At 51.6% G+C, this 27,968-nt stretch overlaps 3 protein-coding genes across 3 annotated transcripts; 1 reads left to right on the plus strand and 2 right to left on the minus strand.

The window, feature by feature from the left end:
• Window positions 1-1,394: 1,394 nt before the first annotated feature.
• Window positions 1,395-3,360, plus strand: Eid2b (EP300 interacting inhibitor of differentiation 2B). Its single transcript, XM_052712050.1, has one exon. It carries the CDS (start codon window positions 1,494-1,496, stop codon window positions 1,947-1,949), a length of 456 nt encoding a protein of 151 aa, XP_052568010.1. The 5' UTR covers window positions 1,395-1,493; the 3' UTR covers window positions 1,950-3,360.
• A 121-nt stretch (window positions 3,361-3,481) lies between these two features.
• On the minus strand, window positions 3,482-15,674 carry Selenov (selenoprotein V). The gene is made up of 6 exons (XM_052712051.1): window positions 12,479-15,674; window positions 11,857-12,376; window positions 9,978-10,002; window positions 9,817-9,870; window positions 9,638-9,712; window positions 3,482-9,541 (listed from the first exon to the last, which is right to left on the minus strand). Exons 1-6 carry the CDS (start codon window positions 12,996-12,998, stop codon window positions 9,464-9,466), a joined length of 1,272 nt encoding a protein of 423 aa, XP_052568011.1. The 5' UTR covers window positions 12,999-15,674; the 3' UTR covers window positions 3,482-9,463.
• A 124-nt stretch (window positions 15,675-15,798) lies between these two features.
• Dll3 (delta like canonical Notch ligand 3) lies at window positions 15,799-24,026 on the minus strand. Its single transcript, XM_052712049.1, has 9 exons — window positions 23,903-24,026; window positions 23,483-23,764; window positions 22,380-22,437; window positions 20,799-21,041; window positions 20,414-20,631; window positions 18,589-18,811; window positions 16,626-17,205; window positions 16,334-16,415; window positions 15,799-16,247 (listed from the first exon to the last, which is right to left on the minus strand). Exons 1-9 carry the CDS (start codon window positions 23,963-23,965, stop codon window positions 16,242-16,244), a joined length of 1,755 nt encoding a protein of 584 aa, XP_052568009.1. The 5' UTR covers window positions 23,966-24,026; the 3' UTR covers window positions 15,799-16,241.
• Window positions 24,027-27,968: the final 3,942 nt, after the last annotated feature.

Below are 27,968 nucleotides of genomic sequence, written 5' to 3' on the forward strand. Positions count from 1 at the left end.
TGAACTCAACTCGGCAGCCCAAGCTGGCCTTGAACTTTGTCTTCCTGCCCCAGGCACCGAAATGGCTACAGTTACAAGCTTGAGCCAACAGGCTCAGCTGCTACCGTGTTGACAGGTTGGTGACACGTGGACTCTGGATTCATCAAAGGCACAAGAAGGCAGGTACAGCGTTTATTAATGACCACGGTACAGCTGCATTGCAGACAGAACTGGGCCAAAGGTGATGTCGTGCAAATGGCCCTCGCATACTTCAGACAGGTTTTCACACAGCTGGGGCTGGCCTAAAACTTGCCATGTAGCCAAGGATGGCTTTGCTCTCAACTTCCTGCCTCCACCTCCCAAATCCAGGGATTGCAGGTCTGCTCCACCCGAGACAGCTCTCTTGTGTGTCTTTTAGATGACTGATTGGCAGTTGCAACCAAGGGAGAGCTCCAAGACAACAGTGTATTTCACTCAGTTAACTGAAGTACCGCTGAATGGTGTAGAGGCCACATGGAAGTTCCAAGGGAAATGGCTACAAGACCCGTGAGGGGAGCGGAAAATAAAGGCCTTTCCCGAGAAAATATGCCAGCAAGATGGATCCCAGGGTAGAGGTGCTTGCTACCAAACCTGACAACCTGAGTGCAATTCCACATGGTAGGACAGAACTGACTCCTGAAAGTCATGTTCTGATCTCCATATATACATGCCATAGCTTGCACATGTGTGCACACACAAAATTAAAACCAATGTGGTGCAGGCCACAGAAATGGCACAGTCGGTAAAGGACTTACCAAGCAAGACTAGCAACCTGAGTTCAGTACCCGGAACCCACATGAGGATGGAAAGTTGACCTTGACCTCCACAGACACCCAGTTCCATCTTACACATATGAATAGAACAGGCTGTAGGAAGTCTGCACTATTTCTTGCAGAGGACCTGGTTCAATTCCCAGCACCTGTGTGGTGAGTCATAACTACCTTGTAACTCCAGTTCCAGGGGATCAGATGCCCTCTTCTGACCTCCGCGGAACCCAGGCAAACATATGGTGTGCATATACAGATATGTGACAAAATACCCATACACATCTTTTTAAAAATGAGAAATTAGCCAGGCGTGGTGGCACACGCCTTTAATTCTAGCTCTCTGGAGACAGAAGGAGGCAGATCTCTGAGCATGTATATGAGTCCCAGGCCAGCCAAGGCTACATAGTGAGACGCTATCTCAAACAAAACAATATAATAATAATAATAAATAATAATAGTAGTAGTAGTAGTAGTAATAATAAGTATGTGACGGAACCCCTTAGTTCAGAGCTGGAGGCGGCCACGGTGGTAATGGCACACGGCACCGCTAGAGGGCAATAGACGTCCGCGCACGGTGCTTGCGCATGCACTCCGTTTTCCAGCGCGCCGAGGCCCGCGCATGCGCACAGCTTCCCTGCCGATGGAGCCGGTGCCCAGCGCTCCTCAGCTCAGCGCTCTCTGGTGACCTAAGGGACTCAACAGTCGGCGATGTCCGAGCTGCCGGGAGAGAGCAGGGTCCCCAACCTGAGCCCCATGAATGGCATCGGCGACGTCCTGCAGGGGGGAGTGGGCGGAGGCAGTTGGATCCCCGAGGCCCAGGAAGGCCCGCTGGCCGGAGCCGCCCGGCCCATGGTGCGAGCCCCAGGCCCGTTTCCCAGGCGACTCCCCGGCATGGCGGGCCTGATGGCCATGCCGCACGTCCACCCGCCGCTCCGCCTTCTAGAGCTGCACGAGCAGCGGATGTTCCAACACTACCTGCACACCAACCCCCTGATCCCCACCAGGCTGCTCCGTGACATCGAGGAGCGCCGCCGGCTGTTCGTGGAGGGCTGCAAGGCCAGGGAGGCGGCCTTCGACGCCAACCCCCCGCAGATGGACTCGGACGCCCGCGCCTTCACGCTGGCGCTCACCGCCTCCGACGCCCGCGGCCCCACCGCCGACTGAGTGGTGGCCGTCGCCTATAACCCCAGCCCTCAGGAGGGAGGAGGCTGGAGGATCGGGAATTCAAGGTCATCCTCGGCTGTGTAGCGAGTTGGAGGCCAGCCAGGGCTACAGGAGACTCTGTCTTTAAAAAATAAAAATAAAGATTGGTGGCCAGGAAGTCAGGTGACTCTTAGGATCAAAGGCAGAAGTCTGGGCAGATGTCATGAGGTGGGAAATCCAAGCAGAGTACAGCCATGGGCAGGGTGGAATGAAGCAGGACCAGAAAGAGGTGGACACTCGAGGCTTGAAGCTGGCTGGCAAAGAGGACCCTTCTGATCTTTTTTCCCTTCCTGCATTTGTGGAAATTCAAGGTTGCTTCACCACTGTAAAGGACGATGGTTTTGCAAAGATGAAGTCTAAGAATTACCAATGGGGGAAAAAATAGAAATCGACCGAGATACAGGGAGAAACCAGGGAGATTGGTTCTTAGATACAGTTGCTCCTGAGTTTTCCTGGCATCAGAAGGCTGTTGAGACAACTTGGACATTTCAGAACCGAGGGGCTATCTCATTGTCAGCTGACAATCTCAATGTGCCGTTAATTCTTGTGTTGGATGTTCTGTAGACAAGTTGTAAATATTCAGATAGGGAAAATTATGTGTTTGTGAGATGACTATTTCCCAAGACCATGTGTAATTGTATCTATATGGTAATAGATTTAATATTTAAATGATAGGTGTACAGTCACAAGACTCAAAAGCAGCAAAAGATGCTATGGGAAGTTAAACTTTTCTCTCTGCCAAACTGAAAACTGTCTGAGCAAGCATCCATAGTGATTTGGGGTTGGGGTGGGGAGGTTGATTGTTTTCTGTAGGGTTTTCAAAACGGTTTTTTGTTTTTGTTTTTGTTTTTTTTTTTGTTTTTTTTGTTTTTTTGGAGCTGAGGATCAAACCCAGGGCCTTGTGCTTGCTAGGTAAGCGCTCTACCACTGAGCTAAATCCCCAACCCCAAAACCGTTTTCTAATGCATGTGAGTTGAGACCAGTCCAGTTCTCCCCCAATCCTGGGTGCTAACAATGGAACCCAGAGCCTTACACATGCTACCCCTGCTCTACAGCGACATTCCCAGTCCTTTTGAATCAAGATAGGGCTGGCAACATGGCTCAGTGGTTAGAGGTGTTTGCTGCTGAGCCTTATTACTGAATTTGATCCCGGGACCCACGTGGTGGAAGGTGAACCCACTCCTATTTCTTCTGATTACCATTCATGTGCACACACATGCAATGTTTAAAAAAAATCGTGATAGTAGGTACCTGTATCGACATCTTGGGTTTTTATATTTTCAATAATATTGGAAGTAATTCTATATTGGTTTTTTTATGACTACTATTTAAGGCTGTATCAACATATTTAATGAACTAGTTGTCTTCTGGACATCTGAATTGTTTGAAAATGTTTTTTTTTCTTTTTGTTGTTTTAAAGATGTGTGAGAGAGCCTGCATGAGTACCTGTGTACTGTGTGGGTGCAAGAGACTGAGGGGGCCCAAAGAAGGCATGGGATCCCCAGAACTAGATTTACAGGCAACTGGGAGCCCCCATGTGGGTGCTGGGAACTCAACCCACTCCACAGAGCCATCTCTCCAGTCTCCATTTTTTGTTTGTTGGAAACAGGGTCTCTCTATGTAGTTCTGGCTGGCCTAGAACTTCTATGTGGTAAAGCAGGTTGGCCTTGAACTCACAAAAATCCTCCTGCCTCTGCCTCATGCCTCGCTTTTGTGTGTGTATGGTTTTTGTTTTGGTTTTTTTGAGAAGGGGTTTCACAGAACTGAGGCTGATCATGAACTCCTGATCCATCTCCCAGGTTCTGGGACTAAGGGTGTGTGCCACTGTGCCTAGCAGTTTTTTGTTTTTTGTTTGTTTGGTTGGTTGGTTTGGTTTTTTGAGACAGGGTTTCTCTGTGTAGTTTTGGTGCCTGTCCTGGATCTCGCTCTGTAGACCAGGCTGGCCTTGAACTCACAGAGATCCGCCTGGCTCTGTGTCCCGAGTGCTGGGATTAAAGGTGTGCGCCACCGCCGCCTGGCATACATTGTGTCTGTAATGTTCTGTGCATGTGTGTGCTTGCTCTTTTCATAGAGAAAACTTATGAATGAATGGAAGCAGTTAAAGGGCAAAGTGGTGGTGTTTTCATAGGTGATCCCAGCCTCTCTGGGCCTCTGTGTACCTCATCCACCCAGGAACTCTTTCTCTATACCTTTCTCTATACCCAGCCCCGTCCTTCAGACTCTGCGTTAGGAAAAACTAACATCGAAAATGCACTTGGCCCTGCCAGTTAATGTTTGCATCTCTCCACTAACTGCAGGTGGGGGAGGGCTGTTTTCAATATGGGAGAGCCATTTGGTTTCAGTTTTCGATGAACCACCAGTCCATAGCCTTTATTCACCAAATCTACATAAAAGTCACCAAAGAGTTAGTCCTAGATGGGTGTGATGGCTTGGCAGGTTGAGATGCCAAGGTCCAGCTGTGGTGGCACACACATTCAGGACACAGCAGCAAGCAGATCCCTGTGAGTTTGAGGCCAGCCTGATCTACATAAGTTCCAGGACAGCCAGGGCTACATAGTGAGACCCTCAAACAATAAAAAGGTCTAAGCTGAGACCAGCCTGGGCAATTTGTCTGGCAGGATTGCTCAGTGGGTAAAGGGCTTGCCAGGAAGCCTGGTGATCCCTGGAACCATATGAAGCTGAAAGGACAGACCTCTCCAAAGGTGTCTTCTGACCTCCACATGGGCCATTCCCACACAAATCTTTACAAGTTACCTCTTTCAGCACAAGATGGATGCTTTCTCATTGTCGACTACATTGATCCTTCTGCCCGGCAGCCAAGTGTTTATGGCTGCACATGCTCAACCTTTCTTCCTTTATGGTTTCCAGACTGACCCATAATTGCATTGCCATATGTGGCCAAGTATAGTTGGCACCTGTGATCCCAGCACTCAAAGCTGGGACAGGATGGCTGAGTTTAAGGCTACCCTGGCACCACATTGTGAGACTGTCAAAAAACCAAAACAAACAAACACCACTGTGAATGATGAACGCAGACTGGCTGGAGTGCTGGCATCGCTCTCCTATCACCTGGGACATCTCTGACTCTCGGAGTACCCTTCCCCTGTCTCTTCCTTTTCTCTTTGGTTTCCAAGACAGGGTCTCTCTGTGTAACAGCCCTGGCTGTCCTGGATCTTGCTCTGTACACCAAGCTGGCCTGGGACTCACAGAGATCCACGTGCCTCTGCCTCCCGAGTGCTGGGATTAAAGGCGTGCGCCACCACTGCCCGGCACACTTCAACGCTTAACTATGCGATGGAAAGTTTTCCAAACATGTCTTAAATTAGGCTGTTGGAAATGAAGCCATGACAAAAGTAACCAACTGGCTTTGCCAGTATGAGGAGTTAAGGCTGGACCGCCAGGAACAACTGGTCTAGCCTTACACACCAAGGATACTGCAGATTAGTCAGATTCCCATCACTGTCATGAAATGCTTAAGACAGTCAGCTCACAAGGGGGAAAGGTTAATTCTGGTCACAGTTTCAAAGGCCTCAGTCCATAGCATGGCCCTTTGCCTTGGCCCTGTGGTGACATGGTGCATCGCAGCTCACCTCATGGTGGCAATAAAGCAAGGAGAGAAAGGAAAGGTCGGGGTCCTGATCCCCCCAATAGCCCCTTCTGGAACACCCATCCAATGACCTAACTTCCTCCCACTAGGCCTCGCCTCCCAATGTCTCCACCACCTCCCAAAAGCAGCCCAGCCTGGGGACCAAGCCTTCAGCATGTGAGTCCTTAAGGATAGCGTGTGGCCCTTCCCCATCCTTCCTCCCACACTCTGTTGTGACCAGATGCTGAGAGCACGGCGGTGGGTGACTGCCGCAGACCCCAGGTGTGAGTGTGGTGACAGCGGACACTGTCAGAGGCCAACACAGGGAAACAGATTATATTTTCTTTACTTTCCCAACCCCACCGGAGCCCCAGCCACCATCAGAAAAGGACCTGGTTTGGCAGCATTTCAGCCCTTCTCGTCATTCCGCTGAGGTTCCTGAGGCAGGGAGAGAAACAAAACATCAACAGTTCCCCATACAGACATTAGTGTTTCTGCAGAGCTTAGTGTTCTAAGGCAGTCCGTGGATCATATTACTGAGTCCATATATGTGTGTGTGTGTGTGTGTATACATATTCTATACATTCCATATTTTTCATATATATTCCATACATAGCATATATATGTATATAGTCAAGGATGAACTCAAGTCCCTGAACCTCCTGCCTCCACCTCCCAAGCACTGGAATCACAAGTGTGCACCATCTTATATAGTGCTGGGGGTCAAATCCATGGCGCACTAGGCAAGCAGTCTACTGGTGTGCTATATCCTAAGCCCTTTTGTGGTTGGCGTGTGTGGTACATATGTAGTTGTATGGATGGAGGCATGTGTTGTGTGCCTGTGCACATACATGTAAAGACCAGAGGCAAATGTCAAATATCTTTTATCTCGCTTCACCTTATTTTTTTTAGATTTACTTCTTTTTGTTTTATACATATGAGTGTTTGCTGGCACGTGTGTCTGTGTACCCTGTGCGTGTCAGGTCCCCTGGAACTGGAGTTACAGATGTTGTGAGTCATCATGTGGGGAACAAATTGGATCCTTTGCAAGGGCAACACAGTGCTCTTAGCCCCTGAGACATCTCCCAGCCCCTCCCCCGAATTTTGACACAGCATCCCAAACTCAGGTTTCAGCTTGAATGGCTTAGGAGTGAGATCCTGGGATTCACAATGTCTCTGCCCCAAACACAGGAACACGTGGCCATGGCCAGCTTGATACCTGAGTGCTGGAGAGTTGAACTCAGACCCCTTGCTTTCCCAGGCAGTGCTCTTACTCACTAAGCCAACTCCATAGTCCTTCCCCCTTTATGGTTTCTTGAGAAATGCTCTATGGAACTCTCTTGGAGCCCATGTTGGCCTCAAACTCCTAGTGACCTTCCTTCTGCCTCAGTTTACCCACTGCTGGGATTACAAACTTGAGCCACCATGCCCAGCTGTTAAAAAAAAACATTGAGACCCTTGACTGGATATTAGATGGTAGGAAGTGCTGTAGAATGTTGTTTTAACATTATTACTTTTACTGTGTGAAGGTGTGTTACTTCTGTGCTTGTTTATTTGTAGTATATGTTTAACTATGTAAAGATGAGTTGCATTTGTTTCACCTTGCCTGCCTAAGGCACCTGATTGGTCTGATAAAAAGCTGAACAGCCAATAGCCAGGCAGAGAAAGGATGGGCAGGGCTGGGGGGCAGAGAGAATAAATAGTCTCAGGAGAGGAACAAGAGAAGGAAGAGGAAAGAACGAGAGAGATGCCTAGGGCCAGAGGCCAGGCAGCCGCCAGCCAGCTAGACACCAGAAGCAGTGAAAGGAAGATATACAGAAGTGAGAAATGTAATAACCCCCGAGGCAAAAGATAGATAAAGAAAAACTTAAGTTAAGTTAAAAGAGCTAGCCTAAGTGAGGCCGAGCATTCAAAACTAATAATAAGTCTCTGTCATGATTTGGGAGCCGGTTGGTGGCCCAAAAGAAAAAGCCTGGTACAATGAAGACATTCAGTCTTTTTTCAGGTGTCATAACGGCCTCATATTCCCATTTTTAAAACTTGTCCCTTAGAACCAAGTGGCAGCCTACACCTGCAATCCCAGCACGTAGGAGGCTAGGGCAAGATACTCTTGAGTTTTAGGCCAACCTGAAGTACTTATTAGCTCCCAGAGTTTAGAGACAAAAACTTTCAATATCAGGCTCAGAAGTAGAGTGCTTTCTTAGGATGCACCAGAGAAGAGCTGGGGGTGTGGCTCAGTGGTACAGCCCCTGCCTAGAATCCCCCAGTGAGGGGCTGGGGTGTGGCTCAGTGGTAGAGCCCCTGCCTAGAATCCCCCAGTGAGGGACTGGGGGTGTGCCTCAGTGGTAGAGCCCCTGCCTAGAATCCCCCAGTAAGGGGCTGGGGGTGTGGCTCAGTAATACAGCACCTGCCTAGAATCCCCCAGTGAGGTGCTGGGGCGTGGCTCAGTGGCAGAGCAACTGCTTATGAAGCCAAATTCCTGGAGTCCATCCCTTGCAAATCCAAGAAGAAAACCTAAGCATAAAGGGTATGTAAATGATTGCAGACATCTTTTAATATCTTAGAATAATGCTACTAATAGAATTAGAAGCTCTCTGGATTGATTTTGTGCTCTGTATCTACAATCCAATACAGATTAACCTAACCCTAGCCCAATACGCTAGCCCCATGCTGCTGTTGAGCAGTTGACATGTGGCTGGCTAACTAAAAACTGGATTTTTAATGCTTTAGCTTTGGTTACATCTTGTTGTTTGAAACAGGGCCTCTCTGTCTGTGCAGTCCACGATGGTCTCAATCCTCCTGCCTCAGCCTCCTGAGTGCTGTGGCTATCACACCCATCATAAATTTTAAAAGCGAGTGCACCACTCTACAACCAGAAGATAAGACAACATTCTTATGCTCTTCTGATAACCACAGGGCCCTAGTGACAGCCATGTCTTACCCATCACTCTGGGAGTCCTCGCCTGGAACTCTCTCAATGATCCCATTGACAAGCCAGGCTCAGTGTTGCTGGCCTGTCATCCAAACTAATGGAAAGCCGAGGCTGGAGGATTGCAAACCCAAGGTTAGCCTGGGTCATTTTAGGAGGAACCTATCTCAAAATAAGAAAGAAAAAAGGCTTTGGCTGCAGCTCCGTGGTGCAGTCCTCGCCTCACAGGTATGAGGCCCAGGTCAGACCTCAGCACTGCAGGGAGACAGGAGGAATGAGGCCAAGGGGGAGGGGGCATGTGGTTCAGTTGGCAGAATGCTTGCCTAGCATGCACAGGCTCTGGCTTCACTCCCCAACCTAATAAACTGGGAATGGTGGGCACACCTGTAATCCCCAGCAACTGGGAGGTAGAGGCATGTGGATCAGTAGCTTCGTAACATTTGAGGCCATCCTGAGCTAGGTGATAACCTGTCTCAAAAAAAAAAAAAACAAAAAAAAGAGTGTGTGTGTGAAGAGTTGAAGGGCTGGAGGGGGGAGCTCAGACCTGTAAGACCAACACTTAAGAGGCTGAGGCAAGAGGACGGCTGGGAGTTCGAAGGCAGCCTGGACTACACAATGGCCTCTAGGACAGCCTGGGCTATACAGTAAGACTGTCTCAAAAGGGGAGTGGGGGGGCAATAGTGCTCAGTGAGTATAGGTGCTTGTTGCCAAGTTTGGTGACATGAGTTCAATCCCCAGCTGCTACACTGTGATGACTCCCACATACATGCCTTGACATTCATGTGTGCCATCCCCTCAATGTAAAATGGAAATAAAAGATGTGATGTGCCGTGGTGTTAAGGATGAGGGTCGGCTGAGCTGGCGAAGGTGGCCCTGCCGCCGCGGCCGCGGCTCACTTACTTTCACACCGGCTCCTGGCCTTGCACTCCTCCTCACTCAGCTCCAGCTCCACTATTGCTGCTACCTTTTCTTGGTCTCCTCATCGATAATACCCATAAGTTTCTTCAGACTGGACTCATCCACAAACCCATCACCTTTCTGGGTACAGAGAAGAAAGAGTCCAGACATGATTCCAACCTCCCGGTACCCCAACCCTTCCCTCTGATCCTGTTCAACCCTCTTGCCCAGAATCACCTTCTTGGAATGAACCAGCTTCCCGTTCACAAACACTTCAAACTCTCCCGTTGCCTGGGAAGCCTTTTCCTCCTCCTGGCAAGGGAATGGTGTGGGTGGAGGAGGCTGAGAGCACTCCTCCAAACCCTCAGGGGTCTGGGAACCCTGACCACTCTTCCCCAGGGTACCAGCACACTTACAAACTCCAGAAGGTTTGGAAATTGATGCTCCAGGGTTTTTCTCAGAAGGATGTACTGAGAGGGAAGAGATGGAGTCATGGGGTCACAGGAGAGGAAACAGGGACCCCCTTCCAGTCTTCGCATCATATGCTCCCTTATATTCTGAAGAAGAAACGACTCACCCGAAGGCCATAGCTTCAGAGGCCACTGGAAGCAGAGGGAAGGAGGGGGAGGTGGAGAGAGATAAGAGAGACATCATAGCGGCAGTGAGCCTGAGTCAGACACCATCCCTGCCCTGCTTGGAGCACCCCTCACCCATGGTACCACCTCGAGGAAACCACCATCCTCCTCATAGTCCCTGAGTGGCTACAAAACTGTCCCCATCCTTCATCCCTTATCCCCACCTTGTCCAGCTACAGAACCCTTCTCATTGGTCGTTCAATAGCACACGCTGAGGTGGGCAGTTCCTCAGGGCCTCTGCACTAGTAGGAAGCTGCAGAATACTCTTCCCCCAGGATGTGCATGGCTCCCTTGCCTTCCTTCAAGTCACTTTCTCATGAGGCCTTCTTGACCCTCCTGGTAGAAACCATGACCCTCCCAGATGCCTTCCTGTGCATCCTTGCGGTGGCTTATTGCCTGCCCTCCACACTAGCATGTCAGAATCACAAGGGCAGGGGTCTCCATCTTCATTGCTCTGTGCCTGGTGTCACCTGATGAGTTTTTTTTAAAAAAATAGCCGGGCGGTGGTGACGCACGCCTTTAATCCCAGCACTCGGGAGGCAGAGCCAGGCGGATCTCTGTGAGTTCGAGGCCAGCCTGGGCTACCAAGTGAGTTCCAGGAAAAGGCGCAAAGCTACACAGAGAAACCCTGTCTCAAAAAACCAAAAAAAAAAAAAAAAAAAAAAAAAAAAGCTGTCGAGTCAGGTGTGGTAGTGCATACTTTAATCCGAGCACTTGAGAGGCAGAGGTGGAAGTATCTCTGGATTCAAAGCCAGCCTGGGTTACATAGAGAGACCTTGTCTGAGAAGAAGAGGAGGAGGAGGAGGAGGAGGAGGAGGAGGAGGAGGAGGAGGAGGAGGGAGAAAGAAGAAATGGGAAGAGAAGGGAGAGAGCGGGAGAGAACTAAACTTGGAAAGAGGAGAAAGAGACACCATGGGGTGGGAAGAGTGGCCTGGCATAGCCAGAGAAGGAAGAGCCAGCGTGAGACATGGACACAAGTCCTCCAGAGCAGGCATGGGGAAGACAGCCCTGACCCGGTCCTATTCAGCCCAGTCCCAGGTCACTGCTTAAGCCAGAGGCAGCACCTGAGGGCTGCATCCAGCCCCCCAGCTGTTTCCCAGCTGCCCCACTATTGCCTGGCCTGCTCAGGAGCCAAAGTAAGTGAGACGGCTCAGCAGACCATCTCCAACACCAGTGGACCAGTCAAGACCCTCGGGGTGGAGTGCAGGGAGGAATGGGAGTGGATTCCCAGTCCTAGGAATCAACAGATGAATCGTATGAATGAGAATGAATGGATGGATCAATGAATGAATGGATGGATGAATGGATCAATGAGAATGCAGTTTAGAGCCAGCAATCATGCAAATGTTGAACGAATGAAGGGGATGAATGAAGCTCACCGCCACTACCAATCATAGGAATGAATGAATGAACGAGTAAGTGTAAATGCATGCATGAAGTCAAGAGGCAGGACTCATGCAGATCAATGAATTATTCTGACTGCCAGGTGGGAAATGTCCATCAATGAATGGTCCTAAGAGTGAATGCAGCTCAGAGTCACTCATACAAATGTTTGAATAGGAGTGAATGGATGAAGCACAAAGCCAGTAAACATGCAAAAGAGAGTGAATGAATGAGTGAGAGAAGATCAAAGTCAGAAATCACGGGAGTTATGTGGGAGTGATTGAAAGAAGCTGAGAGCCAGGGTGGGGAACTCAACAAAGCTTTCTAACCTCAAATGGATCTGCCTCCCTATCTAGGGCACACCTGGGCCTGTTGACACATGCCCAGAGCCCCAGCGCCTGCCAGGTTCAGCTTTCACGGGTAGGGGGAGCCCCTCACCAGTATATCACACGAATCAAAATTCTGTTGGCCGGTGGGATGTTCTCGCTGGTCGAGGCGACCTCCTTGGTGCAGACGAAGCTGGGTGATGGGGAAAGTGGGGGGAGCCGACCCAGAGCAGGGGCCTCCTTTAGCTGGGTGGCGAAGAACTCTAGTACAGGGATGGCGTCCGGAGGGGGGCCCAATGTACTGGAGGCCATGGCATTGGAAGCCAAGGAGTCTAACTGAGGGGTGGAGTCCCGAGCGGAGGCCAGTGTCTTTGAGGCCGCAGCAGTGAGCACCGGAAGGGGACCCTGGATGGCCTCCGCTAGTCTGTGGGTCGAAGGTTCCTGCTTTTGAGCGAGCATGGGATCCTTTGAGACAGAGCTAGCACGCCTGGAAGAAGAGGGCTGAGCCACGGGTGAGGCCGAGCTCGGCAAGGACTCCGCCGGAGGGATCGTGGGAAAGACTCGGGCTACTTTCGGGGGCCGGACTGGTGCTGGGGTCCGGACCGGTGCTGGGGTCCGCACTGGTGCTGGGATCCGGACCGGTGCTGGGGTCCGCACTGGTGCTGGGGTCCGGACCGGTGCTGGGGTCCGGACCGGTGCTGGGGTCCGGACCGGTGCTGGGGGTGGGGGTGGGGCTGGGGTTGGGGGTGGGGCTGGAGCTGGGGCTGGGGCTGGGGTTGGGAACCGGACTGGAGGAGAGGTCGGGACCTGGGCAGGAGCCCGGACCGGGGTGGAGGTTTGGACCGGAGTCTGGTTGTGGGCCGGGGTCGAGACCCGGCCCCGGGTGGAAGTTCGGACCGGAGTCGGGTTGTGAGCCGGGACTGGGGTTCTGACCGAGGTCGCGGTTCGGATGGGAGTCGGTGTCGGGGATGGAGTGTTCGGCTGGGCCGGGGAGGGAGCGGGCGTCCGCGCCTGATTACTCATGGTGACCAAGTGAGACCCCGGTACCCCAGACTGAGCGCCCTGTCTTGCCCTGCTCCTTGGGCAGGGATAGAATTCGCACCCCAGGGTTCTAAAACGGAAGCAACCACAAACAGGCACTGTTACACGCTGGGTCCCAGTCAGGCGATTACAGGATGGCTCTAGGCCTAGGAGGCGGTGCTGCCTCCAGATCTCTCCGAATAGACCCCGCCCCTGCCCCATCCCCCTCCCCATCCCCAACACGGGAAGCAGAGCCTGCTGAGAGCTTCCCACCTCCACCGCTGACACTCCCGCTTTAGCCGGCTGCGATAGTTAAGTGTCCCCTTTGCGCTGGGGATTCCCGGCACGCGGCATCTCAGCCTGCCCTGCTTCCTGCCATTGGGAGGAGGCCACACCCAGGATCAGAGACTGACAGCCTAAAGCCGCCAGAGCAGGCAAGAAGGACACCAGGACCCTTATGATCCCAGAGGGGAGGCACGGGTCTGCAGGATGAGAGAGGACCTCTGAGAATAGGGTACAGCTACCAGATCCGGAGAAAAATAACGACAACCCACACAAACAGTGCAATTTACACAGAACCAGGAGCTGCCACGGCTCTCACACCAGACCAAATCGTGGGTGCCCGGGTCCTGTGGTTTCACCACTCTGAAAAGGGTCCCTGAAAGCTGTCAAAGGGAGAACCTGTATCCTCACGCTGTATCCCCAGCTCCTAGAACAAGACCTGGATCAATAAGTGCTTGTGGAACCTGAGTTGGTAAGATAAAAAGGGAAGGCTTTTTTTACTCTTTGGGGGCCTGCCACCGAGCTCCCAGATAAATACACAGAGACTTATTCCTATGAAGGCCCAGCCTTAGCTTGGCTTGTTTCTAGCCAGCTTTTCTAACTTAAATTATTCCGTTTTGCCTCTGGGCTTTTTACCTCTGTTTGTGTATCTTTTTTTCCTTCTTACTCCTTGGCTGGCTGTATGACTGGGGGGCTGGCCCCTGGTGTCCTCCTCGCCCCTTTTCTCACTCCTCCCTCTTCTCTAGAGTTTTCCTCCTATTTATTCTCTGTGCCTGGAAGCCCTGTCTATCCCTCTCCTGCTATTGGCTGTTCAGCTCTTTATTAGAGGAATCCGGTGTTTTAGACAGACATAGTAACAGTTTCAGAGTTAAACAAATGCAACATAAAAGAATGCAACACTGCCAGGCGGTGGTGGCCCACGCCTTTAATCCCAGCACTTGGGAGGCAGAGGCAGGCGGATCTCTGTGAGTTCGAGGCCAGCCTGGTCTTCAGAGTGAGCTCCAGGACAGGCACCAAAACTGCACAGAGAAACCCTGTCTCAAGAAAAAAAAAAAAAAAAAGAATGCAACACATCTTTGCATGTTAAACAAATATTCCACAGCATAAAGGAATGTAACACATCTTCTACTAAATATTCCACAACAGCTTACACCAGGAAAGGGGACAGGTTTGGGAGCTGGAGTGTAGGCAAAAACCAAAGCCAACAAAGATTGGAGCCAGGGACAGTGACCATGTAAGCCAGACAGACTTCACTCTGACGTCATGGGAATCCAGAAGGACGTTTTAATAGGGGATATGGCCAGTTGGTAGAGTTTTCATAGCATTCACAATGCCCTGGAGTTCAAGCTCTAGTGCTGTGTAGTCTCAGCACTCAGGAGATGGATCAAAAGTTCAAGGTCACTTTCGGGTACATATAAAAAAAACTCAGGATACATAGAACCCTGTTGATACCCTAAGAGATGTCAGTCTTCATCCTTGGCTTTTGGGGAGTATTTCTAAGCCAGGGAACATAGTTTCTGGTAAGTGGGGGTTGGGGGGGGGTGTACCAGAGAGTCTATGATAATAATCTGGATGATGATGAGAGCTTGGACCACACTCTGTTAGCTCAGTCTTGGAAGGGTGATTAACTATGTCTGCCTGACCAAGATCCCATGGAAACTCTGGGCTCTGGGTGCAGGCATGCTTCCTGGTCTGCAGTATTCCATGTCCATTATCATACCATGCTGCCAGAAGTCACTGCAGTCCGTGGCTCCACCAGCAAGAACACCCAGATGTTTGTGCTAGGAACTTAACTGGACCCTGGTCCACACCTGTCTTCTAATTGGCTGAGTTTTAAATTTTTATTTTATTTTATTTTTATTTTTTTTTAAAATATTTATTATGTGTACAGTGTTCTGCCTGCATGTATGCCTGCAGGCCAGAAGAGGGCGCCAGATCTCATTGTAGATGGTTGTGAGCCACCACGTGGTTGCTGGGAGTTGAACTCAGGACCTCTGGAAGAACAGCCAGTGCTCTTAACCTCTGAGCCATCCCTCCAGCCCTAAATTTATTTTTTGTTTTGGTTTTCTTTCTGTTGTCTTTGGGAAATAGTCTTGCTATATAGCCTAGGCTGGGCTTACAATCCTCCTATCCACTTTTTTTTTTCCTTTTTCCTGAGACAGGGTCTCATTATATAACTCTGGTTGGCCTGGAAATTGCTATGACCAGGGAGACCTTGAAAACAAAGAGATCTACTTGCCTCTGCTTTCCAAGTGTTGGGATTAGAGCCTATGACACCACACCAGACTTCCTTGGCTGATTTTAATCTATATCCTTCCCCTGTGCGACAGCATAACCATGAACCTTTCTATCAAAGGACCAAGCCTCGCCCAGAGTGGTGTCTGGGATTCCCAGTATGCGAGAAGCAGAAGCCAGGAAGGTGCTGCAGATGTGATGCTAGCTTGGTTTACAATTCAGTGGTTCTTAACCTCCTTAATGCTGTGACCCTTTAGTACAGTTCCTCATGTTGTGGTGATTCCCAACCACATTAGAATTACTTCGTTGCTAATTTGTAATTGTAATTTTGCTACTGTTATGAACGGTAATGTAAATATCTGATATGCAGGATATCTGATGTGTGACCCTGAATGGGCAGTTTGACCCCTAAGGGGGGGTCTCGACCCATATGTTGAGAACTACTGGTTTACATAATGAGTTCCAAGCCATAGTATCTTGCCTCAATTTAAAAACAAAACAAAAAAATCACCCAGCATGGTGTCACACGCCTTTAATCCCAGCACTCAGGAGGCGGAGGCAGGTGGATCTCTGAGTTCGAGGCCAGCCTGGTCTACAGAGCGAGTTCCAGAACAGCCAGGGCTACACAGAGAAACTCTGTCTGCAGAAAACCAAAACAAGAAACAAAAACAAACAAATTCTATTATTCTCCTTACGGGACATCTCTCTTCCTTAATTCCAACATCAAAAACAAAGTTCTCCGCCTGATGTAGTTGATCAAAATAAAAGCCTTTATAGATGTCTCGGGAGATGAGAAAAGTTAGGTTATAAATAAGCATTATGTACAACTTCCAACATCAAAGTCCTCCCAAACACACTTCCCAGTCTCCAGTCAGTGTGGTGGGGGTGGCAGAGATTGGGCACCACAAAGCAAACAACATTCGGGCTCCATCTCCAGGCGATGTCAGAGAAGGGGCAGGATTATGCCTGGAAAAAAAGAAGAAATGAGAAAGAAGCATTAGAAAAGGCATGGGGCCGGGGGCCTGGAGCATGAGAACCTGGGACTCAACTACCTCTCGAGCATAAATGGAAGGGGCCGGTATGACATAAATGGACCGAGAGTCTCCATCTTCAGGGTGATTCCAGTCAGCCGAACTGTGGGAGGAGAGAAAACGGGGACAATTCAGACCCATGAGTTGTTCTCCCGCACCCATCAAAGAGGGGAACCACAGGTTGGCCAGGGGGAATTCTGCAATGACCCCATCAGAAGGCTAGAACACCGGGGTAAGAGGGTCCAGTCGGGAAGATGCATCAAGGAATCAGGCCAATCAAATTGGCCATAGTGACAAGGTGTGCCCCCCTCACCTGGGGCCATCCCCAGCACCGTCTGGTATCCTCAGATTGTTGAGTGCGTCCGGCAGCGTGTGGACCGAAGGCTCCCGGGTCCCAGACAGCAAACGAGTCCCAGTATCCCGGCCAGGGCCGCGGCGGCGCACGTGGATAAGCAAGAGTGCGGCGCCGGCCAAGCCCGCAGCCACCAGCAGCCCCAAGGCGGGAGGCAGAAGGAGGCGCTGTGGGTCTGCCTGCCTCAGGCCCCGCGGGGCCGCGGGCACCGCGTCCGCGCCCTCGGGGCGCACGGCGAACTCGCATCTCACGCCCATGTAGCCGGGCGCGCAGGCGCAGACAAGGCCGGAGAAGTGGGCGTAGCAACGGCCTCCGTGCGCGCAGGGGCGAGAGGCGCAGGGGTCGGCGCGCTCCCGACAGTCGCGGCCGCCGAAACCCAGCGCGCACGAGCAGCGCCGCGCGCCGCCGCCCTCCACGCACGTGCCGCCGTTGGCACAGGCGCGCCCTGCGCAGTCGTCCAGGTGATGCTCGCAGCGCGGCCCCGCGAAGCCGGCGCGACAGCGGCAGCGCAGGGCGTGGCCCAGGTCCAGGCAGAGGCCGCCTGCGGGGAAACCCGGTCAGCTTCCCCCGGCCCCCTCCCGGCCCCCTCCCGGCCCCTGGGGCTCTTCCGCCTCTCTTGGACCAGACTTTCCAAGTTCCCCCGTCTCAAGAGCCACGTCGTTAAGTCAGCTGGCCCTCGCCCATGCTTTTTACATTCTGAACTCAAACATTGAGTCCTCCTGCGTTCTCCTCCCAAATGCTGGGGCTACAGCTGCAGGCCCGCAAGCAAGGTTGCCCCTGACTACTCCTACCTCTCTTTCTCCTCTCTTTCTCCCCTCTACCGCCATCTTTTCCCCCAGGCCTCTCTCTGTTCATATGCCCGAATTTCCTCCAGGAAAGCTTTCTCACCTTTCCTCCGGTTCAGCCCAGAGCCCCTATGCCCTGTGCCCACACCACAGCCCCGATGCCTCTGAGTTCTGAGTGGGCAAAAGAGGAGCCCCTGGGAGAAGGCAACTGCTGGTACACTTGAAAAAGAGCAGGGTCTAGTACTGTCCCTCCTGTCAGTCATTCCAAAGGAAACAATGGTCTGGTTTGGTTTCTTGTTTGAGGCAGGAGCTCAATATTCGCTCAGGCTAGCTTATAATCGTCTGGCCTCAGCCTCCAGAGTGCTAGAATTAACTATGCAACCAGCCATACTCAACTGTAACAGTATATAGGCATCACTGTGTCTACCAGACTCCTTACATCCATGATCTTATTTAACCTTTTGTTTGGTTTTGGGTTTTTTGAGATGGCCATGCAGCCCAGGCTGGCCTGGAACTCATATAGCCCAGGATGACCTTGAACTCCTGATGTTCCTGCTTCTGCCTTCTTCTAGAGTGCTGGATTTCTAGGCATGGCCCACTCTGCCCAGCGTGGCCTCATCTAATCATTTAATACATATGTCAAATCAGGGTTCTCCCTCTTAGAACTTTCTGTGGCTCCATCTCACTCAAGGGAAAAAGCAAAAGAACATCTTTCCCAGCAGGTCCCCAGGGTCTGCTCCTGTCCAATGCGTGACCTCACCTCTCTCCACTCTGGCTCAGTCCGCTCTGACACCCTGGCGCCCCTCCTGATCCACAGCACGCTGGCTGAGCACACCCCTATATCACATCAGCTCCAAATCGGCAGGGATTTGGGTCTCCCTCTCTGCTATATCCTCGATGCCGAAATCAAGGCCTGACAGGCAGTAAATTCTCAACAAATACCTATGAGATGACTCCTGCCTGTTTCATAGAATGGAGTAGGCAGAGGGAGGAGGGTCATGTCCCTAGGACTTAGGGCCACACAGGACAGAGAGGCAGGATTCCCACCCAGGGCCATCTGAGCCATGCAGAGACCCTACTCCCACTCCCCCCCCAACTTTATATCCCCACCCCTGGCCACTCTGGCTTCCCCTCCTCACCATTCTGACATGGCTGCGGGCTACACCGGTCCACCCTCTTCTCACAGTTGGAGCCTTGGAAACCAGGTGGGCAATGACAGACATAGGCAGAGTCGGGTTCTTCACCACCAACACACAGGCCGCCATTGAAGCAGGGTCCGTCTGCGCATGTCACCCCGCTCACCTCACATCGAAGCCCATAGAATCCCCGGGGACAGGTACATTCAAAGGAGCCGGAGGTTTCCTGAACAGAGACAAACTGGCTTTGGGCAGGAGGCTCCTCGGAGCCAAATCCCTTCCTGCTCCTTTACCACTATGGCTCTTTGTCCAGCCCCAAGTCCCAGGGTACAGGGCTTCCCCAGGAGTGCCGCTCACATGACCTTCAATCCACTCCACGCTGATTTTTCTGCACACAGAATCCCAGACTGGGTGAGGCTCTGAAACCCAGAAAGCTGTTCCTACCACACCTGTGCCTACCACATGACACCTACCTGGCCTGTCAACCCATCCACACACACATACACACACACATACACACACACACACACACACACACACACACACACACACACACACACACATCAACTCTATGCCCACTTTTCTCATGAAAACAATTTTAAAAGACAGGGTCTCCCCTTGGAGCCCAGGCTGGCCTGGAGCTCAGGATCCTCAGTGTCCCGAGTGCTGGGATTACAAGAGAGAGCCACCACACTACCTCCAAGAAGGCTTCTTTCCTGCCCCTCACTTGAAGACCAAACTCAGCACCTTTCATGTTCGAGGCAAGTGGTCAACCACCCACCGAGCTACAGTCCTAGCTGCCCCACAGAGTTTCTTGTATGTTAGGGAATGAAACCCCGGGCCTCTCAAATGTTAAGAAAGTGCTTGAGCCGGGCGGTGGCGGCACACGCCTTTAATCCCAGCACTCGGGAGGCAGAGCCAGGCGGATCTCTGTGAGTTCGAGGCCAGTCTGGGCTACCAAGTGAGTTCCAGGACAGGCGCAAAGCTACACAGAGAAACCCTGTCTCGAAAAACCAAAAAAAAAAAAAAAAAAACTCCTAATCCTGGCTGAGGCAGGAGAATTAGGAGTTCTGAGCCAGCCTGAGTTACATAGCTAGAACCTATCTCAAAGAAATCTGTGTGGGGTGGGTTTGCCAGATGCGGTAGCACACTCCTTTAATCCCAGTGCTCATGAGGCCTAAATAGATCTCTGTGAGTTCAAGGCCAGCCAGGTCTACAAAGTGAGCTCCAGGTCAGAAACGCTACACAGTGTGAGACCCTGTCTTGGGAGAGGGCGCTGGGGAGATGATTAGGAGGTAAATAATTTCTGTGAAAAAATGAGGTCAGATCCCCAGCACCCACATGAAAAGCGGGCTTGGGGCTGGAGAGATGGCTCAGAGGTTAAGAGCACTGACTGCTCTTCCAGAGGTCCCGAGTTCAACTCCCAACGACCACATGGTGGCTCACAACCATCTGTAATGAGATCTGGTGCCCTCTTCTGGCCTGCATGTGTACATGCAGGTGGAACACTGTATAGATAATAAATAAATCTTTAAAAAAAAAAGAAAGAAAGAAAAGAACGGGCTTGGAGGTGCACATCTGTAATCCCAGGAGTGCTGAAGGAGTAGAGAGAGAGAGATTGGTTCCACAGTCCAGCCGGCCGGGCCGCTCTATGCCGAGTGGGAGTCCCTGTCTCAAAAACTTAAGTAGACAGTGATAAAGACACTGTCTGGTCTACACACACACACACACACACACACACACACACACACACACACACACACACACACACACTCACACACTCACAAGCACAGTTGTAATCAAGATGTTGTCGGAAAGCGATACTGACACTACAACTGCCCCCGTTGGCACATGGGTTCCCATCACAGGGCCCAGGCCCAGGTAAAAGGCATCCAGTGTTGCCAGGACCTGGGACCCTGGAGTTCAGACAGCTGCTGGCGGAGACAGGGACAGTGCAGAGGGGTCCAGTCCAGCCCTCTAGGCAATGGCATTCATCAGGGTCTTCACAGTAGCCGTGCTCAGGGCTGCAGCCCTCTCGACACATGGCTGCAGGAGGCAGAGGAAAGGCAGAGAGACCATGATGTGAATGCTAGAGCAGGCTGAGATCCAGGGCCCGCAGTTCCCCGAAGGAGATCGACGGGGTGTGGGAGGGAACTGGGATCCGCGCTTAAGCAAGAAGAGCCGGGGAGAGCGGGCCACGCAGAGGGACTCACGCGGGGCTTCACACTCTTCGGGGAACGGTGCACAGGGGAGCAGTCCCGGGCCGCACCGCGAGGGGGCGCTGCGCGGGCGGCACAGGCGCGCGCAGGCGGCCCCTACAGCGGGCGGCTCGCAGCGCGCGCGGTAGGAGAAGTGTAGCTCCCATGCGCCTGCGCGCTGCACATCGCGGGCCCACGGGCCCCCAGCCGCCAGGCGTCTGCGGCCGGCCACACGAGCTAGCAGGTTCCAGGCGGGCCCTGCGGAGAGAATGGGGGGTGCTGGGATCCAGGGCATCCCCACCCCTCCTTACCTAGCCCTGGGAGTTCCTTGTCATCGAGAGAAGGATAAAAGCCCTCCTTAGTAAGCCTGCCTGCCCCCTCTCCTAGTGCACCCAGGGGCCTGCATGTCACACTTCATCTAATGTCACGATAACAGGTTTCTTAGAAACCCAACAATGGCCGTATTTGCCCCAGAATGCTTTAATATTAAAATAGGAAACGTTTTAACATCTTGTAACATCAATATCTATGGTCAAGGTAGTGAGGCCATAGCGCCCTGCAAGGTCTTCCTTTGTGTAGCGGCCCCTCTCACGCCTGTCGTCCCAGCAGAAGCCTCAAAAAGAGCAAAAGGTCGGGCAGATGGATGTTCCAATGCCTGTTATCAATAGAGGAACCTTATCTAGATATCTGAGGAGAAGCCCAAAGTGTCGGCTCATGTTCATAACATCAGCACTCTGGAGACTGAGGCAGGAGAATTGTGAATTCTAGGACAGCCTGGGCTACACCGCAAGTTAAAAAAAAAGCCTGTCTACATTATTCGAGACCCTGTTTCAAGAAAAAGACTTAAAATCTAAGCCCAGCACAGTGGGGGCAATCCCTGTAATCTTAGTGCTTGGGAGGCAGATGGGGAGGGCCAGAAATTCAAGACCACTTTAGTTAAATGACTATTTCCAGGGCAGCCTGGGCTACAGGAAACATTGTTTCAAATACAAAACCAGGGCCCAGGAGATAGCTCAGCGGTACTGTGCCTAGAATTTACCAGTGAGGGGCTGCGGGCAAGGCTCAATGGTAGAGTCCATGCCTAGCATATGGGGAGTTCTGCTCCGTTACAAAAGATAAAATAAATGGATTTTTGAGCACTTTGGGTGTCTCATTTTTGGATCAGAGATGCTCAACCTGAACCAGAACAAGGTCTCTCCATTGCTACCATTAGGACTTTTAAAATACATTTCTTTTTACTTTTGTAAGTGTATGAGTGTTTTACCTGGATGCATGTAGGTGGCATCGGAGTGAAAAGCACAGGTAGAGAGCATAGGATCCTCCAGGACTAGGGTCATGGACGTGAGCCACCACATGGATGCAGGGCACTGAACCCAGTCCTCCACAAGAGCAACACGCACTCCCACAACTGACTCTTCTAGACCCAAACTGCCCGCAGATTTCGAGCTGCTAACCCCGCACCACATCACAGGAGCTATGATGACATCATAACCCCCCCCCAGTCCCATGAATGCTCCACCTTAGAGGCAGCCCCATGTCTGTCCTGCACCCCACATTGCCCTTGCCTACCAAAGTTCCAAGACTGAAGGCACTCACCTCCATCCCGCTCTCCCGGCTGCTCTCTCCAAGTTTCAATGATGAGGGAGAAGGTGCCCTGGTTGGATGGAGAAGGGGGAGTGATCAGAGACACCTCTCAGTGAAGGCCGGAAAGCAGCACGGGGTCTGGAAGGCAGTTCTGGGCCTGAGTAAGGGAACATTCCCAGAGGAGCAGCCCAGGGGGCCAGCAACATTTTGGCCTCATTCCAGATACCTATTGAGTCCCTCAAACGAAATCATCGTGCCAGATATGTTTGCCTAAGCCTGTAGTCCCAGCACTCAGAAGGCTGAGGGAGGAGGGTTTCAATTTTGAGGTCAATTTGGGGTGCCTAGCAAGACCCTATCCAAAAGGAAAGTAGCAGGATGTTCCCACCTCACAGGTGAGGAAATTAAATACGGAAAAAGTCAAGTCCCCAAACTTATCTAAATTCCAAATATGGACCTGCTCCTTTCTGAGCTCTGCAGGGTGCAGGGATGGGCACTAGGATTCTAAGGGTGATCTGAAGAGGCGGGTACTAACCAGTGAGATTGGGGGACCCCAAGAAAGCACTTGGGAGGATCCCTGGGTTCAAGGAGATCTAGAATAAAGACAAAGACCCCCCCCCCAAGCCCAGCTTGCTGATTGCATGCCTATAAATCCAGAATTTAGGAGGTGCGGTGTGCGGGTGGAGGCAGGAGGATCAGCATTTCAAGATCAGACTCAGAAACACAGGGAGTGAACTTAAGGACAGCCAGGCCTATCTCTAAAAATAAAACACAGGGTGGGGGAGATAATTCACTGGGTGAAAGCATGTGCCAGAAAGCCTGAAAACCTGAGTTCAATCCCTGGGTCCCACAGAACTGACATGACTCCCACAAAGTGTCCTCTGACATCCACATGTCACTGTAGCACAGGCGTGTCTCCCCTCCCCCAACTAAAAACATACATACATAACCAACCAAACAACCACAAAACGATGAGAATTTTTAGACATCCTCAAAGAGGGGTGCTGAGGGATCTGGGATTGTGGGTTCCGGGGTAGTTAAGGTGTGGGGCACCGGAGGGTGTCGGGAGTTGGGGGACAGAAGGAGGTTGGAGATCTGGGTGTCGGGGTTGGGCTCACCGGCCAGGCATCTCGGAAGGGCACACGTACGAGGCCGTCGGGCAGCGGCAGGGCAGCAGCAGGCGCCCCGGGCTGCTCCGTGTAGACGGGGCCTCGCGTGCTCAGCGCTGCGCCCAGGGCGCACAGGGACTCCGCGGCCTCCTGGGAGACTCCTGGCTTCAGGCAGACCCTGAAGAAGAGGCGGCAAGGGCCTCGGGCGTTGCAGGGGGACCGCGGGGCCCCGGGGCTTGGTCCCGGTCGGAAAGAAAGAATCTGCAGCTCGAAGACACCGGCCGGCAGTGCCTGGGACGGAGAGGGCCACAGGGTTAGGGGACCTCGGGGACCTAGGCATCTATCTGCCCCACGAAACCTCCCTAGGACCTCTAGGTCTCAGCCCGACCCCATCTACCCCTTTCCTTTCTGTATCCCGCCGAGTCTGACCTGGGGAAGGAGAAGAGCCAGGATCAGTGTCTGAGGAAGCAGAGACACCTGCAGGGAGACCATTGCTTTTGGGGACAGAATGGGGGGTAGCCTCGGGAGTCGCAGCTGCTGGATCCTGGAGCCTTATATCTGAGGGGACGCCCCGCCCCCTCAGCCAGCCTCCTGGCTCCTGGGGATCGAGGGGGAGAGGGTCGGAGGGGAAAGGACACAGTAACTCTATGCGGGCGACTTGATGGGGTTCATCCTGATTGTGATTGAGGGCGCCAACCTGAAAGTGACAGGAGTCGAGCCTCTGTGTGCCTGAGTGTTACAGGGAAGGCCTACTGGAAGATGAACCGACTTGGGGGGTGGGGAGGGGGCTATGTAGCTCAGCGGGTGTGGACAGTTAACACGGATACAAGGTTGTAAAGAATTCTAAGATTCTCTGTGTTCCCGAGTGGGGGAATTGAAGTACAGGTGACTTTACTATGTGGTTGTGTGATTCCTCTCTATCGTGTAGGTAATTATAATGATGTGAGGTCCTGTCCCGACCCTATGTCCTGTGAGTGGCGGGCCTTATGAACCTGTGAGTGCTGTGTGTGTGTACGCGTCTCCAGCTGGCTGTGGGGGAGGCTCTAAGCGTGTGCTTTGGATGTAGCTGTGAGTAAATACAATGAAGATCCTGGATTCTTTGTGGAAGGCCCCATGTATGCATACATGCGTCTTTCACCTCCTCAAAACAAAGCCTCTCTTCCCCAAATCCAGCGCCACCAGACTCACCAGACGCCAAGCCAGGAGCCTCGCCTCGGAGGGGCCTCCCAGCTGTATGTAAATGTCGCCATCTGCCGGGCGGCCGCGCCCCTCCCCCCGGGCCGCAGCTGGGCCTCCCGTTTGGGCTCAGGAAGGTGTGAGGGGCAAACGCGCAGGAAATGAGTCTCCAGGCACCAGGGGCCCGCTATCCACCCCAGATGAATATAGCCACCTCCCGGGGGGTGGGGGAGACAGGGGCCCCTTAGTGTTCCAGGATCCAGGCAAAGAAAATTACTTAGGTGCAGATGCTCAGTCTCTGGTCATAGTGTCTTGGAGTCAAGCACTGAGTAAAGCTGCTTAAATGGAGGAAGCCCATCACACACACACACACACACACACACACACACACACACACACACACACACACACGGTAAATAATAATACTCAGAGCTAATAATTTCAGGGGCAGCTATAGTCCTACTCAGTAATTATTCAGTAGATGTAGTGGGCAGGCCTCTAATCCCAGCACTGACTGCAGAAGCAGAGGCAGGACAATCAGAAGAAAGAGTCCAGCCTGGGCTACATCAAGCCTTTCTCAGAAACCCACATCTGGCTTTGCCTCGCTCACAGGCAGTCGTTCAGTCAGTCCCCAGCATCCATCGTAAACTCAACCACAAGGCAAGATAGTGTGTCCAGAACTCTGCCACACAGGAAGCAGACTTTAAGGGATTTCTGAAAGGCTTCTTGGCTGTTTAGGACTTTCCCTTATACACAGAAACAGAGGCCATGCTGAGGTGACGAAGTCTGCACTAAGGTCTGAAGCACGAGAAGGACCCTGGTGAAGAACTCATGGTGAGCAAGTGCAAAGGGGTGACCTGGGGTGACCGTGCACACTCGGCCATCCCTGCAGCTTTCTCTCTCACTTCATTCCACGCTCAGCTCTCACACTTTCCCAAGAGGCCTTCCAGATTAGTCCATCTAATCTAAAACAGCATCTTCTGGTTGGTTGGGTAGCTTGCTGAGATGCTTGCCTCCAAGCCTTTGACCTGTGTTTTATCCCTCTGATCCACATGATGGAAGAACTGACCCCGAATGCTGTCCTCTGACCACATAGGTGGTGTGGCGTGTGCATACCCACCCTACCCTCATACAAATAAAAATATGTAAAATAATGTTATTATTTACTTACTAGTATATACATTATTAAATTTATATATTTAAATATATTTACTTTTAAATACATAATTTATATATTTAAATGATATATAAATTATTTATATTAAATAATGAATATAACTTAATGAATGTATCTCCGAGGCCCCAAAACACTGCTTCTCACCTGTTCCGTCTCTCTCTCTCTCTCTCCTTCTGTGCTAAAGACTCAACATTCCTCATGCCTGTTAGGCAAGCACTCTGTGATCGAGCTATGCTCCCAACCCTTCCGTATTTTGAGACAGGGTCTCTCTCACTAAGTTACCTAGGCTGGCCTGAAACTTCCCATCCTCCTTCCTGTTTCCTGAGTAGCTAGAATTACAGGCTTGTGTGTTTACCCTGCCTTAAAAAAAAAAAAAAAAAAAACAAAAAAACACTATTTATATTTTATGTAGAAGTGCTCTACATGCCAGAAGAGGGCTCCAGATCTCATTACAGATGGTTGAGAGCCACCATGTGGGTGCTGGGAATTGAACTCAGGACCGCTGAAAGAGTAGCAGCCAGTGCTCTTAACCACTGAGCCGTCTCTCCAGCTTCCACACCCTGCCCCGCTTTCATCTTTAGCTTTAGACCCCTGAGAATTGCCTGCACTGCATCTTCCCCAGGGGAACAGCAGCACAGTGGGACTGTGCTTCCCATCACCCTTGTTCACTGCTGTCTTCCAGTGTCTCCACCAGCTGGTGCCAGCAAGTACTTAAGCAAACAAGTGCAATGGAAGCTGAACTGACTTCCCAGGATCAAGATGCTCAGGCTTTGACCAAGGGCTTTTGAGTGGTGGGACCTGGGAATTCAGACCCACAGTGTGTGGGGAAGGGGCCTGCTTAGACACAAATGATTCCCACAACAAAGCAGTCCTTGAGCACAGGGCACTTGGGGTTAAATTCCCAGACCCCATGATATGGGCATTGTCTGAGGACTTCTGCAACTATGCCCAATTCTCTCCTCCAGTGTGAGTGGACAGGAAACAGGGTCCAGTTAGCACCAAGAGATCTGATGGACCCGCTGGATGCTGAAGCAGGTGGCACCCAAGGTACCAGAGCCCTGGTCTCCAGGGCAACAGTGCAAACACACTTCTTCCTTATGTTGAAGGGAACAGACTCAAGTCATGTTTCAAGTCCATTCTAAAAGGGTGTATGGCACATGGCTGAGGCAGGAAGATCACTCAAGGTCAAAACCAGTTTGAGCTACATAGCAAGACTGCCTCAAACACAATGTCCTCCTCAGAGGGTCCTGTGGACAAAGTGTTTCCCCCCCACACCCCCGAATCCACTCCATCAGGTAAATACACTGGCCAGTTCCCTCCATCCACAACCCATTCCACCCAGGACCCTATTTCTCACACCAAGCTTTGTCCCACCACTGCTCCTTTTTAGACACAGCCTCCAACTCAGGGCCCCCAGATGCAAAAACAAGCATTCCTGAAAATAGGGAATCTTAGCCAGATGTGGCAGCACACACTTTTAATCACGGAACCCTGGTGGCAAAGGCAAACTGTTCTCTGTGAGGTGGTATCCAGCTTGGTCTACATACCAAGCTCCAGGCCAGCAAGTTACACAGTGAAACCCTGTCTTAGAAAAAAGAGGGAGGGGAATCTTCAGGACATGACGGGGCACTCCTCTGTACCGCCCAGTTCCCCAGGCTGGGAATGTTGGTGTTAATTATAATTCTCTGAGTCTTGCTACATGACCAGGCTTGCTTCAGACTTGTCAATTCTCCCATGTCTGAGTCTTAAGTGCTGAAATTACAGCCCTAGGGCACTACACCAACCCTTCCCTCTGTGCTACCACCAAGGACATTTAAACAGTCTAGAGTGCAGAATCTAACCTGGCCCAGGGCTTCAAATTCATGAAAGCATCATTATTATTTAAGTTGGGCCAATATTAGATGCTGGCTGGAACAGAGAGCTTGGATAACAAAATGGACACTTTACCCTACTTTAGACAAGAAGCTAAGACAGAGGTGCCTTGCCTAAGGGTTGCGTGGCCACTACATGAGGGCCTATCAATTTGGTAAGAACTATTATTGGTGGGCTGGAGAGGCTAAGCAGTAAGAACACTGGCTGCTCACCAAAGGGTCAGCACTCACAAGGCAGCTCACCACCGCAGGGAATCCAGGGCCCCTCTGG

The sequence above is a fragment of the Peromyscus californicus genome, unplaced genomic scaffold, assembly GCF_007827085.1.
Source record: "Peromyscus californicus insignis strain IS unplaced genomic scaffold, ASM782708v3 Scaffold_4__1_contigs__length_199733344, whole genome shotgun sequence".
NCBI classification, from domain to species: domain Eukaryota; kingdom Metazoa; phylum Chordata; class Mammalia; order Rodentia; family Cricetidae; genus Peromyscus; species Peromyscus californicus.

What these genes read in the sequence shown, in the direction of transcription:
- Eid2b (XM_052712050.1), top strand. Translation starts at nt 1,494, where the DNA reads ATGTCCGAGCTGCCGGGAGAGAGCAGGGTCCCCAACCTGAGCCCCATG.
- Dll3 (XM_052712049.1), bottom strand. Translation starts at nt 23,965, where the DNA reads ATGGTCTCCCTGCAGGTGTCTCTGCTTCCTCAGACACTGATCCTGGCT. An exon ending in TGGCTCTTCTCCTTCCCCAG is followed by an intron (nt 23,765 to 23,902) that starts GTCAGACTCGGC and finishes TCTCCGTCCCAG; the next exon opens with GCACTGCCGGCCGGTGTCTT. An exon ending in CCCGCAGCCATGTCAGAATG is followed by an intron (nt 17,206 to 18,588) that starts GTGAGGAGGGGA and finishes GTTTCCCCGCAG; the next exon opens with GCGGCCTCTGCCTGGACCTG.